At 41.5% G+C, this 21,557-nt stretch overlaps 1 protein-coding gene and 1 long non-coding RNA gene across 4 annotated transcripts; one reads left to right on the top strand and one right to left on the bottom strand.

The window, feature by feature from the left end:
* Window positions 1–216: 216 nt before the first annotated feature.
* On the bottom strand, window positions 217–5,230 carry LOC148028965 (uncharacterized). Its single transcript, XR_015692489.1, has 2 exons — window positions 5,176–5,230; window positions 217–429 (listed from the first exon to the last, which is right to left on the bottom strand). It is a non-coding gene; the product is annotated as an uncharacterized LOC148028965 (long non-coding RNA).
* A 787-nt stretch (window positions 5,231–6,017) lies between these two features.
* On the top strand, window positions 6,018–19,269 carry LOC148028964 (remorin-like). 3 transcript variants are annotated; one of them, XM_087687759.1, is made up of 7 exons: window positions 6,018–6,234; window positions 7,117–7,303; window positions 9,587–9,655; window positions 9,751–9,840; window positions 9,940–10,027; window positions 18,585–18,666; window positions 18,761–19,269. In XM_087687759.1, the coding sequence occupies exons 2-7, from the start codon at window positions 7,162–7,164 to the stop codon at window positions 18,953–18,955; spliced, it is 666 nt and encodes a 221-aa protein (XP_087543885.1). In that variant the 5' UTR covers window positions 6,018–6,234; window positions 7,117–7,161; the 3' UTR covers window positions 18,956–19,269. The 3 variants fall into 3 exon arrangements, with proteins under 3 accessions (XP_087543885.1, XP_087543883.1, XP_087543886.1); XM_087687757.1 differs by lacking the exon at window positions 6,018–6,234 and adding an exon at window positions 6,271–6,404; XM_087687760.1 differs by lacking the exon at window positions 6,018–6,234 and adding an exon at window positions 6,398–6,530.
* The last annotated feature ends 2,288 nt before the right edge of the window (window positions 19,270–21,557 follow it).

Raw genomic sequence — 21,557 nt, 5'->3', positions numbered from 1 at the left:
TGCCACCAGAGGGGGTGCCACCAAAAGGAGTGCCACCAAAAGGCGTGACATCTGCCGACGGCTGCGCAAAAGCCGGAGTAACTGGAGTGGATGTCCCCACAGGTGTGACAAATCCTGGAGGTGACCGAGCTCCAGCTGAACGACGAGACGGAGACACCGCGTCCGTGTCTCCACAGCAGCACCCCCCTGATCCTCCTGCAGTCGCAGTCCCTCCCTCTGGCCCAAGTCGCGAGCGTCAAGATCGTCTGCTCGAAGCTGAAGCATCTGATCGCGCTGAAGCTGATCTAGCAGAGCACCCTGACGAAGAACGAGACAGCTCCTGATCTCCTATCTCTCTGAATCTCGCGAGCTGATCTGGAGACATACGTGCCATCATCTCCTGAAACTCCTCATCGCTCATCCCTCGACTCATCCTGAAAATGTCGATACCTGCACAGATAAAAAATAATGTTAGAATAATCAATTTAAACTATACAAAGCACATTAATATAAATCATTTTTGAAAAATCCCTCTTAAAATGCATATCTTATCTACCTTTATGGAAGATCTAAACAACGAATTGAGTAATACAATTCTCCAAGAATGAAGTATTCTATGGTCCCATGTTAATCTCCTGACACAACTCTGAATACACTGGAAGGTCGATAGACATGTCACCACAAAAGAACGAGTCTGCCTCGTTCTCAAAAAATTCTACGACTTCTGTATTTCCATCATTGTTAGCCGATGCGGGCTCCAAGCTCAAGGTGGCCTCCACCCCTTGTAATTTTGATCCCTCTATTTGCATATTTTCTTCATCTATGCCTGGAACATCGCTTTGATCGTATACTCTCGCACCTCGAGGAGTTGAAGGTATAACATACCACCATCGAGGTTGTCGGGGATTTGGATAGAAGATTACCTGTTCACAAACACTTACAAACCGTCTTCAAACCATTGTGACATAAACCATGTCGTATTACAATTAGCAAGCAAATGACTAGTTGTACCTGTTCACAATGGGCCGGCAACACAAAGGTGTCGCGCAAATCCATCCATTTTTTTTCGGAATCTATTTCGAGAAATCCAGATGGACCTCGTCAAACTGTTGCGCCAGCTCCTCCAAGTACCACTTTGAACCACTGCACATCGAATATTATCATGGAGAAGCTACGGTAATCCACCGTAATAATACTTTGCAAATTCCCAAAATACTCCATCTCATCCACAACCGTATTCGGATCCGTTGCTCGTCGCCGGCTCTCTTGCTCAAACCTTGCCATGACACCACAGTCCATTGTGGAGTGCATTTTGTCAATACGCTCCACCCGAAAATGCCGTCCGCGCGACCACGCTGCACTATATATTTTGTACTGCACATTGAAACACTCAAATTAGATGTAGCAAATAAATTTAGATACGACACATTCTAAACCCCTCATTACCTTTGGACTACATCCCCTCGAGAACTCCCACTTCTCCATTGAGACCTCAGTTCCTTCGCTGGATGCTGCGATGAAGGCTCCATGCAACCATCGTGTTGACATAAACCACGGCATCTCCTCCATGCCTTCGGGATATCGAATCGGTCGGTGACGCGTGCTGCGTTGGAATTCAGCTCGCGCTTTCTCTCGATCTTGCCTTGCAATCTGGTACTTGGCGAGCCACGTCTCCATGAAGGCATAGTGCAACATACAAAAGCGATTCACATTCTCTTCCATTGAGGCATCCATTCTTTTTTCTACCCCATTTCCAACCACCACATCTCCAGTCAGCCTGTCATCGTCCTTCAGCGTCCATAGCATTTCATTGTCTGGTTCCACCGTTGGTAGCCATTGTGAGATATGCACTAACGCCTCTGACACCAACCAACCTTCCGCCATGCTACCTTCCGGACAAGCTCGTTGTCGCACAAAGCCTTTCAGGGTTTTCATGAAGCGCTCCAAGAAGAACATCCATTGCGTATGGACAGGTCCAGCAATCTCCACTTCATCCACAAGATGCACAAGAAGGTGAACTTGTATCGTGAGCATGCTAGTGGGCAGGTATTTCTCAAAGAGACAGACCGTCTCAACTGCTCCCCGCCTTGCGGATTCAATAGAGGACGTCTTAATCTCTTTCTGTGAGATCCATTGCACCAAAGTCGACAGCTTGTAAATGGCCCCGCGAATTTCTGGAGTTAGGCATCCTGCGATCGCGATCGGTAGGACAAACTGCCACAAATGAGAAAGCATTAAGAATAATGGTCACTTTTCAAATTTCAAAATGTCCACGCTAATTAAAATCCATTCTGTTCACAAACCTGACATATCTTATGCCAATCATGGGATTTTAGCCCAGACATTTGGTCATCTTTAGAAAATGCAGACCTGAGAGAACGCATCATACCCGTCGAAGTGCGGATAGACTTGATTACTTGCTTCACAATGCGCTCTTCTTTGGTAGATAAAACCCAGGGAGCGCGAGGAAGCTGCACTCCCCCTTCAGCACTCGACTGCGGCCAAAGCGCCTCCATCTTACCTACCTCCTTTAAATCCATTCGTGACCCTATAGTGTCTCTCTTTCCTGTGATGTGGTCCCATAGCAAGCTGCCCACATTTTTGAAAATATGCATGGGATCCAACAAGTGGTTGACCTGTAAGTGGGTCCAATATGGCAACTCGTAGAAAACTGAGAACCGTCGCATTCCATTTGGATGTGATTCCGGGTTTACCATTTTCAGCTCGTACCAGCTTGCAACGTTCATACGTGTTGGAGGTCGTCCAAGAAAACCTTCCCTGAGTTCACGATCCTCCGGCAAGAAAGCGGCGTGTCCTTGATATACCATCTTCTTCATGGTTCGTGACCTTCGGGAGTCTAACTGTGGCCCACACAATGGACATGCATGATAACCTGAGGTAACGAGACCTGCAAGGCGATCCACGACCTAGTGAATACTTGATTGAATGAAATAAAATATAGATATTACCGGCGAGAACAAAGGTCTGCTCACCTGAGAACTCTCCCAATCCCGGAAAGTCATGCATCGTCCACATGAGAATGGCTCGACGATTGTAGGCAAGTCGGGAAGGTTGTCTGTCTCCTCTGGCATTGACGATATAGATGGGCCTTGCGAGTGGTCGATTGGCTCCTGCAATCCATCCATCGCACGTTCACGAACTCTTCTAATTGGCCGTAAAGGGTGCACTCCCCCTTGGGTCGAGACATCACCCCCCTGGATACAAAATTTGCCAACAAGACCCAATCTTATTGTGTATGGTTTTCAATTAGCTTGAGAGTACAATGCATGAAAAATGCTAACTTCAAATTACCGTTTGCTGAAAATCTGCAATCGCCTGATCAATGATCTCAGATTGAAACTCGCCAAATCGTCGTACGTGTTCTATAGACAATCGGCGTTTTCGTCTAATTGCCAACTTGCATTGAGAGCAAGGACATGGGACACGCTGATTAAGATACGACTCGCGGTCTTGAACAATAGGACCTTCTTCGTTTACCATCTTATCTACATTACAGCAAACGAGGCTTAAATGGATAGCTTTATGGAGATGTACGTCAAGTTGCAAGTTGATCATAAACCTTGCATTGTATATAGTAGTCGAGAGATTTTCCGATGTTATATCTCGGCCTTGTATCATGCTCAACGATTTGTTTGTCCCGGTAGATAATTTTTTGTTATATCTCGGCTTTGAGTATAAGTAATCCATTTTAAAATTAATGCGCGCCATCTATGAAATTTTATAACTATAGTAATAAAATTTATTTCAATCAATTCTACTCATAGTCATAAGACCTGAGAGAAATTATCCTATACTCAATTTAAGGGTTTCTTCTTCTATAACAATAATTTTGGGTTCATTTTGATGAAGTACGTGGCCGTATGCAAAGCACATTGCATACCATTATCAATACGTATATTATCTTAAATTTCCTTCCCTTCCCTCTCCCTCTCTTTCTCTCCCTCTCCCTCTCTTCCTCTCTTTCTCTCACCCTCTCCCTCACCCTCTCGTTCTCTTTCTCTCCCTCTCTCATTTCCTCCCTCCCCCTCCCCCTCCCTCTCCCTCCCTCTTTCTCCCTCTCCCTCTCCCTCGCTCCCTCTCCCTCCCCCTCCCTCTTTCTCTCCCTCTCTCATTTCCTTCCCCTCCCTCTCCCTCTCCCTCTCCCTCTCTTTCTCTTTTTCTCCCTCTCCCTCTCTATCTCTCTTTCTCTCTCATTTCCTAAACAAGCAAAAAATAAAGTGATTTAAACATCCTCCAAGCAAAAGGGAGAGGGAGAGATACAATGCACTCTCCCTCTCTTTCTCTTTCTATCCCTCTCTCATTTCCTTCCCCTTCCTCTCCCTCTCACTCTCTTTCTCTCTCATTTCCTCTTCTAAACAAGCAAAAAATAAAGTGACTCAAACATTAAACAAGCAAAAGGGAGAGGGAGGGAGAGAGAGAATGCACTCTCCCTCCTTCTCCCTCTCTTTCTCTTTCTCTCCCTCTCTTATTTCCTCCCCCTCCCTCTTCCTCTCCCTCTATTTCTCTTTCTCTTTTTTTCTCTTTCTCTTTCTTTCCCTCTCCCTCTCCCTCTCTTTCTCTTTTTCTCCCTCTCCCTCTCTATTTCTCTTTCTCTCTCATTTCCTAAACAAGCAAAAAATAAAGTGATTTAAACATCCTCCAAGCAAAAGGGAGAGGGAGAGATACAATGCACTCTCCCTCTCTTTCTCTTTCTATCCCTCTCTCATTTCCTTCCCCTTCCTCTCCCTCTCACTCTCTTTCTCTCTCATTTCCTCTCCTAAACAAGCAAAAAATAAAGTGATTCAAACATTAAACAAGCAAAAGGGAGAGGGAGGGAGAGAGAGAATGCACTCTCCCTCCTTCTCTCTCTCTTTCTCTTTCTCTCCCTCTCCTATTTCCTCCCCCTCCCTCTCCCCCTCCCTCTATTTCTCTTTCTCTTTCTTTCTCTTTCTCTTTCTTTCACTCTCCCTCTCTTTCTCTCTTACTCTCTCGTTTCCTCTCCTAAACAAGCAAAGAAGAAAGTAATTTAAACATTAAACAAGCAAAAGGGAGAGAGAGAGAGAGAATGCACTCTCCCTCTCTTTCTCTCCCTCTCTCTCCCTCTCCCTCTCATTCTCTTTCTTTTCCTCTCCTAAACAAACAAAAGAGAACGATTTAAACCTTCAACAAGTAAAAGAAAGAGAGAGGGAGACTCACCAATGAGATATGGCGAGCGTGGGCGGCTTCTCTTTGCAACGAGGGCTCCTCCTCTCCTTCGCGAACAACGACGGTGGCGGTGGCGGCAGCAAGTCTCTTCCTCCTCTTCTCTCACAAAGCCTTGGCTCTCTCCCTCGCTCTCGCTCTCAAAAGGCGAAGAAAAGAAAATGAAAACGGCGCTCTGGTTTCGGCCGCGCTTTTTTTCCCTGCGGCGTCGCTATTGGCGTTGCTATATGCGTCGCTATTTGCGACGCAAATAGCGACGCCAATTGCGACGCCTATAGCGACGCCGATATCCGCCGTCGCTAATCGGCGTCGCTATTGCCCCATTCCCTTGTAGTGAAATTTTATAAACTACTTTTAATTTTAAGTTTAATGTGTGTGTGTGAGAGAGAGAGAGAGAGAGAGAGAGAGAGAGAGAGAGAGAGAGAGAGAACCATTCTAAATATTACATGATGAAACAAACACTACGATCATATATAGATGAGATTGTATGTATATCTAGCATTTTTTATGAGAGAGAGAGAGGAGAGAGAGAGAGAGAGAGAATAAAATAAAACAAAAGGTAGAGATGAAAAAAAGGATTTATAGAGAGAATTGAGAGAAGAGAGAAAAAGAGCGCGAGACAAATAAAACATATTAAAAACAAAGAAGAAAAAGAGGAAAAATTGATTATTGAGTTAATAGAGATTTGTCGAAAACTTATTGTGAGGGGGGGGGAGGTGCACCACTTCTTGGCGCTCCTATGTGTTTCACGAAAAATAGAAAATGGGGTCTTAGGTGTAAAACGACTTACAGGCTGCTGTGCAGGCAATGATGGAACGTGGACTCTTACTCATCAACTTCACGTCGTCCGCAAGCAATGGACGCAACAACAAAGGAGGACGAGGAGAACAACAAAAAGAAGAAGTAGCAGAAGAAGAAGAATAAAGAAGCAGAAGAGAAGCCTGCTGAAGCTTCTGTCTCCCGCCATTTATCACGTCTGATAAGGGCCCCCGCGGAGCATTATCGTCCCCCCGGCCCCCCCACAATGGCGCACCAACTCATGATGAATGTCTGGTACACCTTCCATCTCACTCCTTCCTCTCTCAGCAAGTCATGCGAACCCTAATTCTTTGGCCAAGCACTGTTTTCCCTCTCAGTTTTATGGCTCCGTTTCACCTGTGATGAGACTCTGCATTAATTGCCGGAATATAGTGCCTCAAGTCTTCGTGGAAACTCGCGAAAAGGTCAGACCCTTTATAGCGAAACAGATTCATGTATGCCGATTCCTTTCCTCCTCAGTTTCCGACGTTATACTGTTTGAAGAGGTTCCTGTAAGGGCCTTACACGACGCTTGTCAGTTCGTTACCCAGGTTAGGCTGTGCCAGGGGAGTTTTATCTTTCTGTCTGCACATAGTTTCGCCATGCCCGTCGTGCTTGGAGCGCTTCTGCATGTCACACCTGCTTGCTTATTATATGCTAGCCACAGGGTTAGCAAGTGCAGGCACATTTGGTATACACTGTAAAATAACGCAACCCTTGTGAAGCTTTCAGCTACTATTGCGAAGCTTTCTCGAATGTTACTTTGGATGTGTAGGGCTCTTGATCTGAAACCAGTCAATTGTGATATATATTTTGTTTGTCTCACCCAAATGAGATGTATTCTCTAGTTGTTTAAGTTTCTACATGTGAAAATTTCTACGTGTGTTGCGAATCTATACATGCCAATTTTGTAAGTTGAACGTTAGAAAGTTTGGGTCCTCGAGTGAAGGTGGTGCCAGATTATATGAAGTTGTAGATGACAGGAATCGCTTTTCTGAGACTAGAAATTAGTAAACATATCCAGTATTTGCTTGAGTTCCCTGAGATCTTTCATATAGACAGTACTGTTTTGGGTGTCCATGGTGACCTGTTAGTTTAGGTATCTTGCATAAAGCTCATCCTTGTTGCTTGATGCAGGTACTGCACAGTAAGAAATACACTTGTGGGTGCAGGAGATCATAGATGGAAACACCTATGCAAGAATTTCTGAGGGAGGTGGCAACGGGGGAGGAAACTGTAAATTTCTTTGAAAGTATGGATGAAAAGTTAGGTGGTCATGTCCAACCATTTTTGGACAAAGCTGCCTCTCCACGGTCTGTTCCAGGTAAACAATCTAAAGAACTTTTGGAATTCGAGTGTGTGCAGTGCATTCATGCTTTCTGCAACTTTGAAGTAGACTCTGTATTGGCAGTGAGCGTGAAAATGACCATGCAAAATCCAATTGGTGGTTAAAGCTCATTGTGACACTGTACAGCACCTTCATGCTTTCTTTATAAATTTAATCTTGATCTTATGGGCATAGTTGCAAAATCAACTGTACAATAAATATGACAGGTGTAATATCAGGGATATGATTTAGTCTGTTATAAAAAAACCTTCACCTGTTTCAGAACAAGTTTTTGGTTAGGCCTGATGCCAGATGTGTAAATGTGCAAACAGATTGCATCCTTTTATGGCTGTTTCTTAAGTTCAATATTCCTTTTGAACGGGAACTGCAAAGTAAGATAGCTGCATAATGTATAGCCAGACTTTTGAGCAGAGTTAGTAAAAAATAAAATCAAAGTATGAAGTCTATGGACAAGCTACTTACATGCTGGTCTGACCAGTTCTTATTGGTTGTCTGTGATTGTAATTGATCTATAACCGGACTTTTAAATGATATGTTAAAGTATTTCCAAGCTTCATAGATCCAGTACAAGGCTCTTTTCTATGCCCTTTATAAAAATGTTCTGTCCTCTTAGCTTATAAACTTAAGGTTCATGCATTATTTATTATTTAATGTGAAAATAATGATCTTGTGCATCTTACTGTCAAGTGTGTATTTGAACAATCACCCACACTGATTGAGCCACTAATATTTTTAGAGTCCTAGTAGTACTAATTGGAGATGAGCAGAAATAGTCGTGCTCTAGATTATTGTAATTGCCAGAAAGGGAGTCGGACCTCTTGAGGGGTGGATTATAGAGCTGCAGAAGCTCATTGCTGAATGTACTTAAGAAATGTCTATTTGTAGGCCAGGTGAACATTTGGGGCTTCAGCAGAGTTGTAGCTAGCAACAGCTGCATAGTATTCCGGTGCTGGTAAGGAAGAGGCATGTAATACCCAGAAGATGGGAGTTGAAGAAAAGGCTTCAGAAAAGTAAATGTATTGACTCTCAACTGGCCTGTCCAATTTATTTCTTAACAACCACTTCAAATTCAAGGATGCTATGCACAAAGCAAAATCTTAAAATTTATACGCATTGGGGTGCATCTTTGCAGTGTAAGTGTACATTGCTTCAACCCATTGATTGTGCCGTGTAGCATTTTCTTTTCTCCTTTGTCTATAATCCAGTGCAGTTTCTGGATCCTTCTCTCCTCTATGTGTATGCTGTGAGTTCTACCATCTGCACACTGGTGGACTTGTTGGTGCAGGTGTCTAATTTGGTATTGGAGTCTAAGTGATGATTAGTGGGATGCTGGAATTTGGATTTCCAACTTTTTGGGGTGTCTTTACTTTTCATGGGTGGTGGTGGAGGATGAAGGAAGGTTAACGTCAATGGCTTCACTGAAATTTTCAAGGGTCTTGAGTTGGACTCTGAAGTGCATCACCTTAAATGTGGTAGCTATACAGGGGAGAACATGTTTGATAGCACGGCCAGAGTGCTATTTCATGCAGCTGAGATGCTTGAATGCTAAATGTGAACTAATTTAATTTCTCTATTATGGGCATGATGTACCTGACAAGGAAATACGTTTTTGGCTCCTCTTTATTGTTGTCCTTGACCATTTTTTAACTCACATGATGCTCATTAGCTATATGAAGCAACTCTGGTCCGTTCTTTTTCCCATCATTTGTTGGTTTTGCTTGATTTGAAATGCTACAAAAGATGTAGTTTACTACAAATCATTTCATCTTTTTGTTGCAATGTGGCATCAGCTTTATGGACTTGCAAGTGGACTTCAAGTGAGGAGAATGGAAACCTGTACTTGAAACAAGTAGAAATCTAAGCTTAATTATAGGTCTAACTTGTACACTTTAGGGTTGTAGGTACTCTGCTATGACTTTACGTTGTGGTTCTCAACTTTTGATAATGTATTTTAGCTTTGTGTGCACATTGGAATATATATGTTTTTTCGTGGTAGTGTGCTCAGGTTAGCTTGCATCAAATAGTGATACAGCTTAATCAGAAAATATGCTTAGCACTTCAAGTAGGTATGCAACCTGCCTTCAAAAATTTGCAGTAAGCTAGCTGAGCCTTTATTGCCTCTGGATGTGTATTAGTCATACAACAGTTTCAGGGGTCTTTAATTTTAAAAGTAGCATTTGCACAATCGTTTTAGGAAAGAGAGAAACTCTTGTCTTTAGAAGAAAAAGGTGTTCTTATCGTCTCTCTTTCATCATACAGATGGTAACAGTCTTTCTGATGCCACATCCCCAACCAGCCCAAGGTCCACAACAGGGAGTTTGAATCCTGGTATGTGACGACCCTTTGGCTCAGTATGCTAGTCAATTTATTCATCTTATGATAAGGTTTCACCAAATCTTACTCACCTATCTATCTTTTGTTAGTACTAGATGCAACACGGAAACTGCGGCTGCTATCTATGGGTGAAGCTTCTCCAGGCAGCCCATCCATGGCAGGAAGCTCTCTAAATAGGGGTCTGTGTCTTTCTTCCCCCTCCCATGCAGACAAGTTTGATGGTCTATTTTGCATCTGTTAACATATTGAAGATGTGGTTCACATCATGGGCTTGGCAGATTTGGTTTTGGCAAAGCTAAATAAAGATAAAACTCTTTCCCTTATCAAGGCATGGGAAGAAAACGAGAAAAAGAAGTCCCAAAACAGGTATGCTTCTAATACATACTCTGGACTTTGGATCTTGATTTTATGTTGCATCTTTGAAATGAATCCCTTTCTGTTCTTGAACAGATATATTTTTGTTGGTCTTTCAGCTTCTACTCTTGCTTCATTTTATTTTCCTGTTGTTACTTGTACAAACAGAGAAGGATACAAACTTGAAGGTTTGAAATTCACTTCTGGCTTTGAAGGCTTTAGAGTACACTTCCATGACTGCTGTACCTTATAACTTCATGGTTCTTACTTTGTTCAACACTTTTGTGCATCCTTGAACTTTTCTAGGTTTGGTGTAAGTATTGCAAGTGATTTAATACAATATAAGTTGTAAGCGTAATACTTTATGCAGAACTTGAAGGTTTGAAATTCACTTCTGGCTTTGAAGGCTTTAGAGTATGCCTCCATGACTGCTGTACCTCATGAGTGCACGGTTCTCAATATCTCCCAACACTTTTGTGCATCCTTTAACTTTTCTAATGTTTTGGTGTAAGTATTTATACAATATAAGTTGTAAGCATAATACTTTGTTATGTTACTCAAAAGAGATGTAAAACATACAAAGAACTATATAATGGTGCTGTAGCAATGGAAATAATAGCCAAAAGATTGGCTATGGTTCTCCCAGCAATAGGGGGAGAAAAGAGCAGAGAACCTGATGTGAACAACCACTAAATGCATTGAAATGTGAGAGTATTAAGTATGTATGAATTAAAGGACGAGATTTAGTGAAAGCCAGTCCGTGAAAAGGAGGTGCACAAGAAGATAGGGAAGATGTCTGTGTAAGAGCATTCAATAGTAAACCTTGCATGTAAGAGTAATGATTAAGCATCTATAGGCTAATCTCTATTAACCTTAATGGCTTTGGCCAATTAGGGGCATGTTGTGCCTATGTCCTGCCTTTTTTGGCAGGACCAAAAAGCAATGTTGCTAAGTCTCCTCTGATGATCTGATTTTTACCCACTGGACAATGTGGAGGACTTATACTCTCTCTGGATGGACAGTCTGTGTACATCATGTCTTTTGGGATCTCGGATCCTGAACAGCTCTGTGGCCATTTGTATCTTTCCAGCTTGCATGCCAATGATGAATTGAATTGTGAGATGTATTCCGGGAGAGAGACATGTTCTGCAATGAAATGTTTTGAGTATTCTGTCGATTCATTGCTTCTCTTTTCATACTATTTCATTGCTTCTCTTTTCAGTAGCATTTCCGAGTAGTGTAAAATGATCTTCCTTTTGAATCTGATGGCATTGTGTGTTCTGTGTTCCTATGCCATCCGTACATTCGTATTCAGCATGTACCTCTCATTTTGGTGCCTAAGGAGCCCAAGTATGATATGATGATATCGAGATGACTAATGGGTATGATGTGACAATATCAAGATGGCTGTAACTCTTTTGTCACATCTTCCCTTACCTAAGTATGATAGCTTTACAGTAGTCTCCTTACCTCTTTGGTATGAGACACCAATGCATGGTAGGAGTTTAGTGTCCATGATACTAAAGCAAGATGCAGGACTTAAGGAGAAGGTTTGGGAGGAGAAGGTACCACTAGGTGTGCTTTTGTGGCTATCGCATTAGTGAACAGAAAAAAAGTAAAAGAAGGGAAAGAAACAAAAGAAGGAACCAGTTGACAATGACAAGGATGAGAAGAAGTCATCCCAAGTGCCCTCAGAATGGGAAGACTACTCGACTTGAGGAGAAATGTTGGAAGGACTCTCACCTGTCTGGGGTGACAATCTGTCTTTGTACATCTACATTGTGCCTATTTGAGGTGTGGCCTTTTCTACCGGAATGTTAGGCTTTCCATGCAGCAGCTGATGTCCTTTATGAATCATGATTTGGGCTTCAACATTCTGTGTATTAATGGCCTCGCTTAACTTGGCATTTGGGTTATCTTCACATAGGAGGATGTTAGGGTGGAGGATGCTTTAGGAGATACTCTTTGGACTGGTCTGCTGGTGGGTGGGCTACCTTTTCTATCCATGTATGGTGTCACTCAACATGGCACCCAAGTTATCTTCAGATAGGAGGAGGTTAGGCTGGAGGGTAATTCTTCAAGAGATACTGAGGAGGGTGGGCTACACAAGCTACACAAGCTCTCACTACCTTAGCAGCTTGTTCTTTAGAGTTGGGGTTGTTGTGGCATGCTTGATATGGACATCTCAATATTGACCCCCTTTGAGGCTAGTTAAATTTTGGTAGAGGGGTTATCAAACTTTTCCACATAGCTTTCATCTCTTTGCCCTAGTTGTCTTATGAAAAGGCAACATCAGGCGCCTTTGCCCAATCAAACTTCACATCAAGCCACTACCCCTTGGAGCTTGTCCATACAAATTTGTGTGGCCCCATGCACACTCCTTCACTGGCTAATGCTATATATTTGATGCTAAATGTGGATGATTTCCAGATTTGTTTGGGCTTCCTTCTTGAAGCTCAAATTTGAGGCTCGCTCTTATTTTTGTGAATGGAAGACATTGGTGAAGAATCAGTCCACTTATAGGATACAAGGAGTTTGCTGATCTTGGCGGCAAGTTTTGCTCCTCGGAATTTGATAGGTTTTGCAAGCAACATGGCATTCATATGGAGTTTGTCAATATAGATATGCAATTAGAGAATGGTGTGGTGGAGCAACAAAATTGGACCATGCTAAAGATGGGTAGATATATGCTTGAGTACAAAGGGCTTTAACATGACCCCCTTGGGCTCTAGTTGTTTTGATTGTTGTAAACATTAGCAGCTGGTCTCCTATAGTTGCAATGTTGGGAAGACACCTTATGAGGCCTATGACAAGAAATGTGGTATCCTTTGATACCATGTCAAGAAATGATTGTGAAACACAAAATGTGTACGACAAACACTGAGAGAGGAGAAACTTAGAAAACACAAAAGAACATTGTGAATGATGAATCACTGCATTATTCTAAATGAACAAAGTTGATATAAGGAAACTAAAGTTAACTGCACTGTCGTGTTTGATCAAGTAGTAGCACTTGTAGGGTATTTGCACAGTGAAGGGAGGAAGAGAATGACAAAACATTAGAAAGAATGAACATGGAATGGGTGAAGTCAATGCTATATATATAGGCATAGACAATCTAGAGTGTCGCTCCATTGAAGTCTCTTTGGTAGCACCTCGACTCTCGTGGAAGGTGCCTTGAATTTCAATGCCTTTTTGGGGTTGTAAGTGGAAACCAAAAATAGGAAAAGGAAGAAAACCGTATTGAATGATATGGTTTCTCAACAGCTTACTTTGGGTGGAAGTCCTTAGTTTCACATTTTTTGCCTCTTGAATTGTGATGCCTATGTTATGTATCAAAAGGCAAAATGGGAAAGTCCACCCATAGGGTACAAGTGAGGGTACAAGCAGTTTATGCTGAGCTTGGAGGTGAGTTTTGCTCCATGGAGTTTGATAGGTTTTATAGGCAGCATCGCATTCATAGAGACTTTCAATACAGGTACCCAATTAGAGAATGGTGTGGTGGAGTGACAAAATTGGACCATGCTAAAGATGGCATGTTCATGCTTGAGCATAAAGGGATTTCACATTATCCTTTTGGTGCACACTCATTGGTGTGCAAATCGGATGCTGTATGCGTACGTAGTGAGCATCGGAAGGTCCCCAAGAATAAAGAACTCTACTTTAAGCTCAAAAATTAAGAGAATAGACTTGCACGATATGAGACAAAAAGACCAATTGGGTACAATCTCTCCCCATGCCTTGTGTGAGCGCTCCACAAGGCATGTATTTATAAATTTATTCATCTCAAAGCTAAAAAATAGCCCAATTTTACAATTAGCATGCTTTAGCTTTTGTGTTTGCTTTTGTTCAAATAAATAATAAAGTGGTTGGGCAGCCCAAAAGTCGGGCTGTGCCCAAATACAATGTCCAATAATGAATATTTAAACCTTGCGTCCATGCGTAAACAAAATAATAAATATTTGTCAAGTACTTCAATAAATAAGTGCGCCTAGATAAATATTAGTGTCACTTCTTAAATGATAAGATGCGCACCTATAAAAAATGATAATTTTTTCTAGGTAACTTGAATACATGCTATCGCCCAGTGCTTCTCAATACCAACGATGCCTGCTCTACACATCAATTGAAGCATTCACAATTGTTAGAAAATAATAAAATTAAACCGACAAAAGTGAATACTTAGCAGTCTTTAGCTACAAAATAAATAAATAGGTTGGAACTCTATCCTAACCTTAATTTAATACGAGTGCGCACTCTAAACTCATAAACGTCCATCAGCCGCTATGGAATCACCCACATGCACATTAAATTAACGCGACGCTCGAAAAGGACAGGCGCCCCTATCAACTTCTCGCACAAAGAATCCACCTTGTGTACGAGCCCCGGCAAATAGATATAGTTTTATGGAATCCATCGCAAAACCTCACGGAATCCACCGTGGAATAAAATCTTCTTCAAGGGATCCTTAGCCTTCAGAGAGGTATCTTCTTTCCATCCATGAGGAGAAAACGACTTCAAATATAGGTGCTTCGTAAGTCATCAAGGCCTCATAGCCTCACTCAAAGTGAGATTAGCCTTTATAGTCCGTTGGTGGTTCTAGTATGTGATGCATAATTTTGGAATTACTTCTTTTGGAGGGTCCTTGGAGATTAGCTAGGCTATAGCAGTAGCATTGGCATCGCGACTTATGAGCAGGATTTTGGAGGATTGTGAGCCCCCTCTTCTTTAGGGGGACTGCTATATTTGATACGTAGCATCATGCTATGTAGGAGGACCATGATTCTATCAAAAGCGCATGACACATGGGATTTGGTTCCATGTCCCTAAGCCCAAATATTATTTGTGTGAAGTGGGACTACAAGTATTTGACAAATGGGACCTTGGATTGGCACAAAGCAAGACTTGTTGCCAAGGGGTTTGCTCAAAAGCCTGACTGGCTTGGATTATGTAGAGACTTTTTCTTTGACTAACCAAATGTGTACCATTTAGGCCATTTTTGCTCATGCAGCCCATTATCACTTTGTCACAAAGATGTGTAATTTTTAATGCTTATCTCTGGCTTTATTAAGTTGTGTACATGTGAGGTGTATATGTGCAAGTGCAAAGTTAGTTTAGTGATCATAAATACCTTAGTAACCCAAGCAATCAATGGGTGACATTGGCAAAAGTCGTACAAAGTTATGTCGAACAAGTACTTGTGGGTGCTTGGTGTTGGTATGGGTCTAGGCCATTGTGTGAATGGGCACTAGCCAATTCTTCGGTAAGGTCAAATGGTTAATTAATTAATTAGTAATCATGAAATTCTGAAAAATAATTAATTAAAACTGGTTATTACTTTTGGAAAGCTGCCAAGTGGCAAAATAGGTTGCTACTTGTCAAAATTTCCCATGCAGATTGGAGGACTACTTGGGGATTGGTTGAGGGTCATTCCTGCATTTAGAGGCTGAGGGAGGAAGGAGGAACAGTTGGATGAGCATTGAGAGTCGTGACAGCTGATCACGTAGTCCGATAGGATAGGGGCAGCAGGTTTCCTTCTTTGCCTCAGTGGGAGGTAGTGGTAGAAGAGGAGGGCTTGCCAGTCGGATCTGAGATTTTACCCCCTTTTGAAGTTGTTGGCACTATCAAAATTGCCATCAAAGCTACCGATCAAAAGAACCTTTCCACTGATTTTCTCTCTTGTCTACCAATTAGCCCTCAATAGTTCTCAACCAATTCTCTGATTATCCACAATAACCTGATAAACCACTGCTGGTTGTTGCATTCTTACAAGTGGTTGTGGATTCCTCACATTAGGGTTGTATCAACAAGTCTTTGCTTCATGGGCAGTTTAATTACAAATTTGACACACCTTTTGTTGTCTCTCCGATGTTGAGACTCCTAAAGCTTTTAACTTTTCCACTATCTCTTGATCTAATTTACTGTTGGATTTCTTTATAGAAGAGGATTTTGATTTGGAAGATCTGTGGTGGGATTTTTTACCTTTTTCCTTCTTTTTCTACTTCTTCTTTTTCCTCTTCAAATCTTTATCGGATTCTGAATCTGAACTGTCACTTTCATTTTCTAAATCGTCATCATCTTCAGAATCAGCCTTGGTATCACTTATAGAATCAGATTTCGCATCTATTCTTTGTGCACGAATGACCAAAGCGAAGCTGTTTTTCTATCCATACAACTGCTTCAATTAAAGTGCCCAATGTCTGCCATGCCTCTATTTCCACATTTGCAATTGTCCCCCGAATCCTTTTGTTTAATCCCTTAAAGAAATAGTAAGTTTGCATGTCCAAAGATAATTGGTCATTCTGATCCAGCCTGTTTAACAGGTCTTTGAACTGCTACACATAATCTTCTACCAGCATCTATTATTGCTTTACTGCTTTAATTTTATCCAACACATCACTGGGAGTTTAGCCTTGGGAAATCGCAACAGGTGAAGAGCGATTACAGAAATTGTTACTGAAATCCTAATTTACAGGAGAAGCCAGGGTTTACACAGCCACCTCACGATCCGCACCCAATTACTGAAGACCCAGAACATGGAGTAGCAGACCCAATTTGTGCCAGGATCATTGTACTATTAGGGAAATTTGTGCCCCCAACAAGTGTAGTCATATATGACAACCTATTGTATTGAACTTGGAGAGGAATCAGCCTATATCTCTTTGTATTTCGAATCGGATCAATACAATTAAAGAAATACTGCCAGGGGCAGCAGTTGTTGGGGCCAATTGGGTATCGGTTGTCCAAGATTAAGTGGTAAAGTGTATATTTTCAGATTTTTGTATTTAATGCTGCCAAGAAGGAAGGCTGGTTTCATCACTAGCTAGTGTATCCAACATACATCCAATTTGCTTTCCTTAACAATGTCCTTCAAGAGGAGATTTATGTGGATTAGCTGCTAGATTTCAATGTGCCAGGTAAGGATGATCATGTCTATCACTTGCACATCTCTATGACCTTAAGCAAGCACCTAGGGCTTGATATTAAGGGATCAACCATTTCTTTCTTTAGCATGGATTCAAGAGATTTGATCATGACCCCAACCTCTACTATTGGTTGGTGGGAGTGCAATGTGTACTCATCATCCATTACGTGGATAAATCGATCCTTACAAGTAGCCATACGAAGGAGATGGAGCATATGTGGGAGATCCCAAGCCAAGATATTGATACGATAGATCTTGGCCTACATTTTTTCCTCAATCTTGAGTTTCACCATCTCTTCAAGGCATCTTCATTTCACAACTTCGGTGTATGGCTAAGTTGCCTTTAGAGTTTGACATGTCTTCATGCAAACCAATCTCTTGCCCCATGGACCCCTAATCCAAATTATCATGTGTAGGTGATGCATCATTAGTGGATGCCACCTGCTATTAGAGCTCGGTTGGGTATTTGATATGGCTAATGCATACATATATCCAAGTTGCTTTTCAAAGGATGGCGTGTCTTCATGTGAACCAATCTCTCGCCCCATGGACTCTGAGTCCAAATTATATTGTGCAGGTGATATATCATCAGAGGATGCTACCTCCTATTAGGACTTGGTTGGGTCTTTGATATTGCTAATCCATGTGTGTCACAATATGCCCTTGTTGTAGCCTTATTGTCTTCAATCACGAGGCTGAAGACTCCCCTTGAGGCTCATTGGCATTTTGGCAGGCGGGCTGCTGATATCAATACATGCAAGTCTAATCCCCATTGTGCTCTCTTGGATTTGATTCTACCTCATGGAGCAGTAAGAAAAAGCCTACAATTGCTTGCTCTTCAACGAAGGCTGGTATCGAGCTTTGTGCTGTGCAACTCAAGAGGTTCTGTGGCTTTGTCGTATGCTTGCAATGATTGGTTTTCCAAAACGAGACATATTCTTGTTCGGGCCGACAATCGAAGCACTGTAGCTCTTGCGAAGAATTTGGACTTTCATGCTTGCACAAAGCACATTGAGGCCTAGTACCACTATGTTTGAGAGTGTATTTTGGACTCCAAGCTAGGGGTGGTCTATTGTCACATGGCAGATATATTTGTGAAGCCTCTTCCGAAGTCTTGTATGCTTCACCATATGCATCTCTTGGTTTGCAGCCACTCTGAAGATCCGAGAGGGGTGTTAGCATTTAAGTGTATCCGTGCTGTCATCTCCTGGTTGTGGGCTCCATTCACTCATGGATCATTTGTATTTCCAGAAAGTACAGGACATTATGCAAGGAGTAAAGTACTTTTCAGATCTTACTTTGATCAATCAGAATTACAGTTGTAAATTGAGCAAAGTAATATCGTTTGGTACATACGCGCTCCAAAAAAAGTTGGTATTAAGACATCCCTGCAGTCATAATGTATTTAGTTGCCTTCCCCGAAGTCGAGGTAGATTACTATCACGTATGTTGATACTCAGGTTAAGTTCTGTCCTTTGTCCTTTTGAATGCAGTGGTGCAAATTACTTCTATGTCGAAAAACTAGGGAGATGGTTTATATCTTCTGTTCGCCGTAGTGATATGAATGCATCCCAGTGACGTTATGATACCGTTGGAAGTATGATCGCAAAATCAGACATGACTGGTTGTTTGATGTTAAAATAGGTACAACAAGAAACTAATCAAGTTAAGTGCATGGGAAGCAGCGAAGAAAGCGAGGACTGAGGCAAGATTGAAAACATCAGAGGTGAGTAATTCAAGTAATCTAATGAAGTAAAGCTTGAAGGGCTAGAGGATATGAATAAGGATGATTGGGACGCTGACTGGATCATTTGCTGCAGGAACGGATGGAAAATGAGAGGGCTGCTTGTGTGGAGAGAACGAGGAACAAGATTGCCTTGGTGCAGAGGATTGCTGAAGAGCAAAGAGCGCTCGCGGAAGCACAACATGGACAGGAAATGCTGAAAGCTGAGGAAGTGGCTGCCAAGTGCAGGGCATCAGGCACCCGACCTCGGAAGTTCATTTTCTGCTGTTGACTGTTTTGTTCTGCTGTTGCCCATCGTCTGAGTGATGTTTGTTCAGGTATTCCATGATTTGGGTGATGTGAATGATTGTCTGACTTAGGCTTCTGTATTTGTGTTCCATTGGCTGCTCCATTCTTCATATTCTTTGTGCTTGGAAGTTGTAAGAAAAGAGTCACTTGTGCCAGTGATACATGCGGATGATGCTTTGGGAGTGATCATGAACCCTGTCAGTTTCACAGGCCATATCCGCATTTGGCAATGTTTTTCTTTTGTGAGTACGAATACAACGTGTGGGTTTGAAGCTTGTATCGACTAATGACTCGCACCATTTTTTCTTCTCTCATCGCCATGCTTCTCAGCGTGTAAGAATATGCATATGCATTGCCGCAGTCATATGGCGTGGGCTTCCCCCCAGATTTGTTGGCGGGAAAATGGATTTTGGTCTTGATAGATGTTTTAATATGCCACGAGAGTCGCATAGCCTAAGGGTGGGTTCAGACGGAGGCGGCAGCATTGCAAAACAACATCGACCTTCTGCCTCCTTGTGTGAATAGCGAGGCTGGAGACACAGTGTGCTACAAGAAAGTAAAGAGAGGTTTTTTCTTAGTGCCAAGGCTCTTCCGAGGGGGCGGGGTTGGTAGAAAGTGGGTGGGTTCGGTAGAAAGAGGAGGAAAGTCTCAACCTTTTGAGGGATGCCACATCAAAAGCATGCCCCTTTGATACATCTTTGCTGCCACTCGTCTTAAACTACCTTAAGGTTTGAACTCATGCTTTCAATAAACTCTTAACCCACGTTTAAACCACTCAATATTGGAGTCCTCACAAAATTCTTCTTTCCTATCCAAAGAAAAAGCTTATCCACTTTTGGGTGAAAATGTCCAGTTTTACAATTGAAGTGCTAAAAAAGTGCAGGTTTTCATTAGTCAAACTAATTTCAACTAGTTTATTGGAAATCCTACCACGTAAAAATATACTAAAGAATAATGGTTTCACGGGAACACTACCACTCATCGAGCTAACGACTCCAATAGATTTTATTCTCTTCCACATTACATGTACCAATGCAAAGTGGTAACTTCAAGCTAGCTTTGGCCTTGCACGGGAAGCAAAGTTTTTGTGTCGTCCCTCATGCTATTAAATTATAATAATTACTTTCAATTCTCATTCTATTGTAATCACCCAAACGGGACTTGTGTAAAGGTCTATATCACATCTTGCTAGTGTAGTAGTGGCCTGCTCTTTGTGGGTCAAGGAAATTCACCATATGACATGAGGTTCTAAGAAGGCCTAGGTCATATTCCAATTCTCTCTTCTTCTTTTTTTTTCGTAATCAAGTGGTTTTCTCTTTTTTGTAATCAAGTGGGTATTCTAGTGGTAAGGTACATGTTTAATCAACTCCTTAATGGGGGTTTAAATCTTGCTTTTTTATCTGTGTACCAAATGATCGTGCAGATGTAGGAATGGAACTCGAGGTCATTTGGTTATCGTGCGTTTATCTTAACCAACTTAGCTACATCCATTTGGCCTCCAATTTCTCTCTCTCTCTCTCTCTCTCTCTCTCTCTCTCTCCAAAATCATTCATGATGATCACACTTACCATCAATGGCACTTTCACATGAATAGACATTTAACTCCATCAATATAAATGTGCCTTTTTTAAAAAGAATATAAGGATTTATCATGAAGCATGAATTCATAGAAAAGAAACATTAATGTGAAGATTTATGATGGATGCAAAATTCTCTCATAAAGCATGAGATTTCACACATTGATGAATTTGTAATATTCAATCAAAAAGCATATGGTTCATTAATTAGCATAGCAAGAGAAAGGAAGCAACACCTTGTTTTCTTGAAAATCTTTAAAATTTTGCTCACAAAGATGATATTTGGGCCATGGACCTAACAATTGAGCATCGACTCTTAAATGGAACTTTGTTTATTGTCTTAGTGTAATACTTTGAAATACATTACCTTGTCATATCACCATGCTTTTACCTTTCATAATGCTACACACTCGAATATTATTTCAATGGCCTTTGTGAGCTTTTCATTGCTATGCTTCTGGGATATCTTGGGACCCTTTCTCCCTTCTTGAATATCTTCCACCAAGATTCAAGCTTTGCTCAAGCCTCAGAACTCCATCGATAGTTTGATCCAAGTCTAGTGTTTTCATCCCTTGTAGTAACAATTGATCCCATGTTAATTCACATCAAGACTAGAATCTATATTTTAAGCATTTTATATACAACTCTCAAGATATAATTACATGCACTTCCATTATAATTCTTCTAGCTCTTGTACAAGAATCTCACATCATTTTCTTATTTGAAGTCTAGTTCTTGATTCATTGCACCATTAACCTCATTTTTAATGCGTCTTTACTTATGAACCATATGAAAAAATACAATAACCTCTATAGGTTTAGTACATATATACAATGCAATAAAAAATACACCAAAAAGAAAATACTTCCAAATGCAATCCTATCTTTATCCATGTCCACATCTACAAGCTCTCCCTACCTATCTATCACATGGCACAAAATCCACCCTTCTACCGTTGCTCTCAATGACTTCTTTTGACTTTTTATCTCCCCTATTCCATTGCCTCCT

This window comes from Lygodium microphyllum, chromosome 11 (assembly GCF_053477565.2).
Source record: "Lygodium microphyllum isolate KBCC chromosome 11, Lygodium_microphyllum_v1.1.10, whole genome shotgun sequence".
Taxonomy (NCBI): domain Eukaryota; kingdom Viridiplantae; phylum Streptophyta; class Polypodiopsida; order Schizaeales; family Lygodiaceae; genus Lygodium; species Lygodium microphyllum.
Note: the sequence above shows the minus strand (reverse complement) of the source record. Positions and strands in the feature narration are given on the sequence as shown.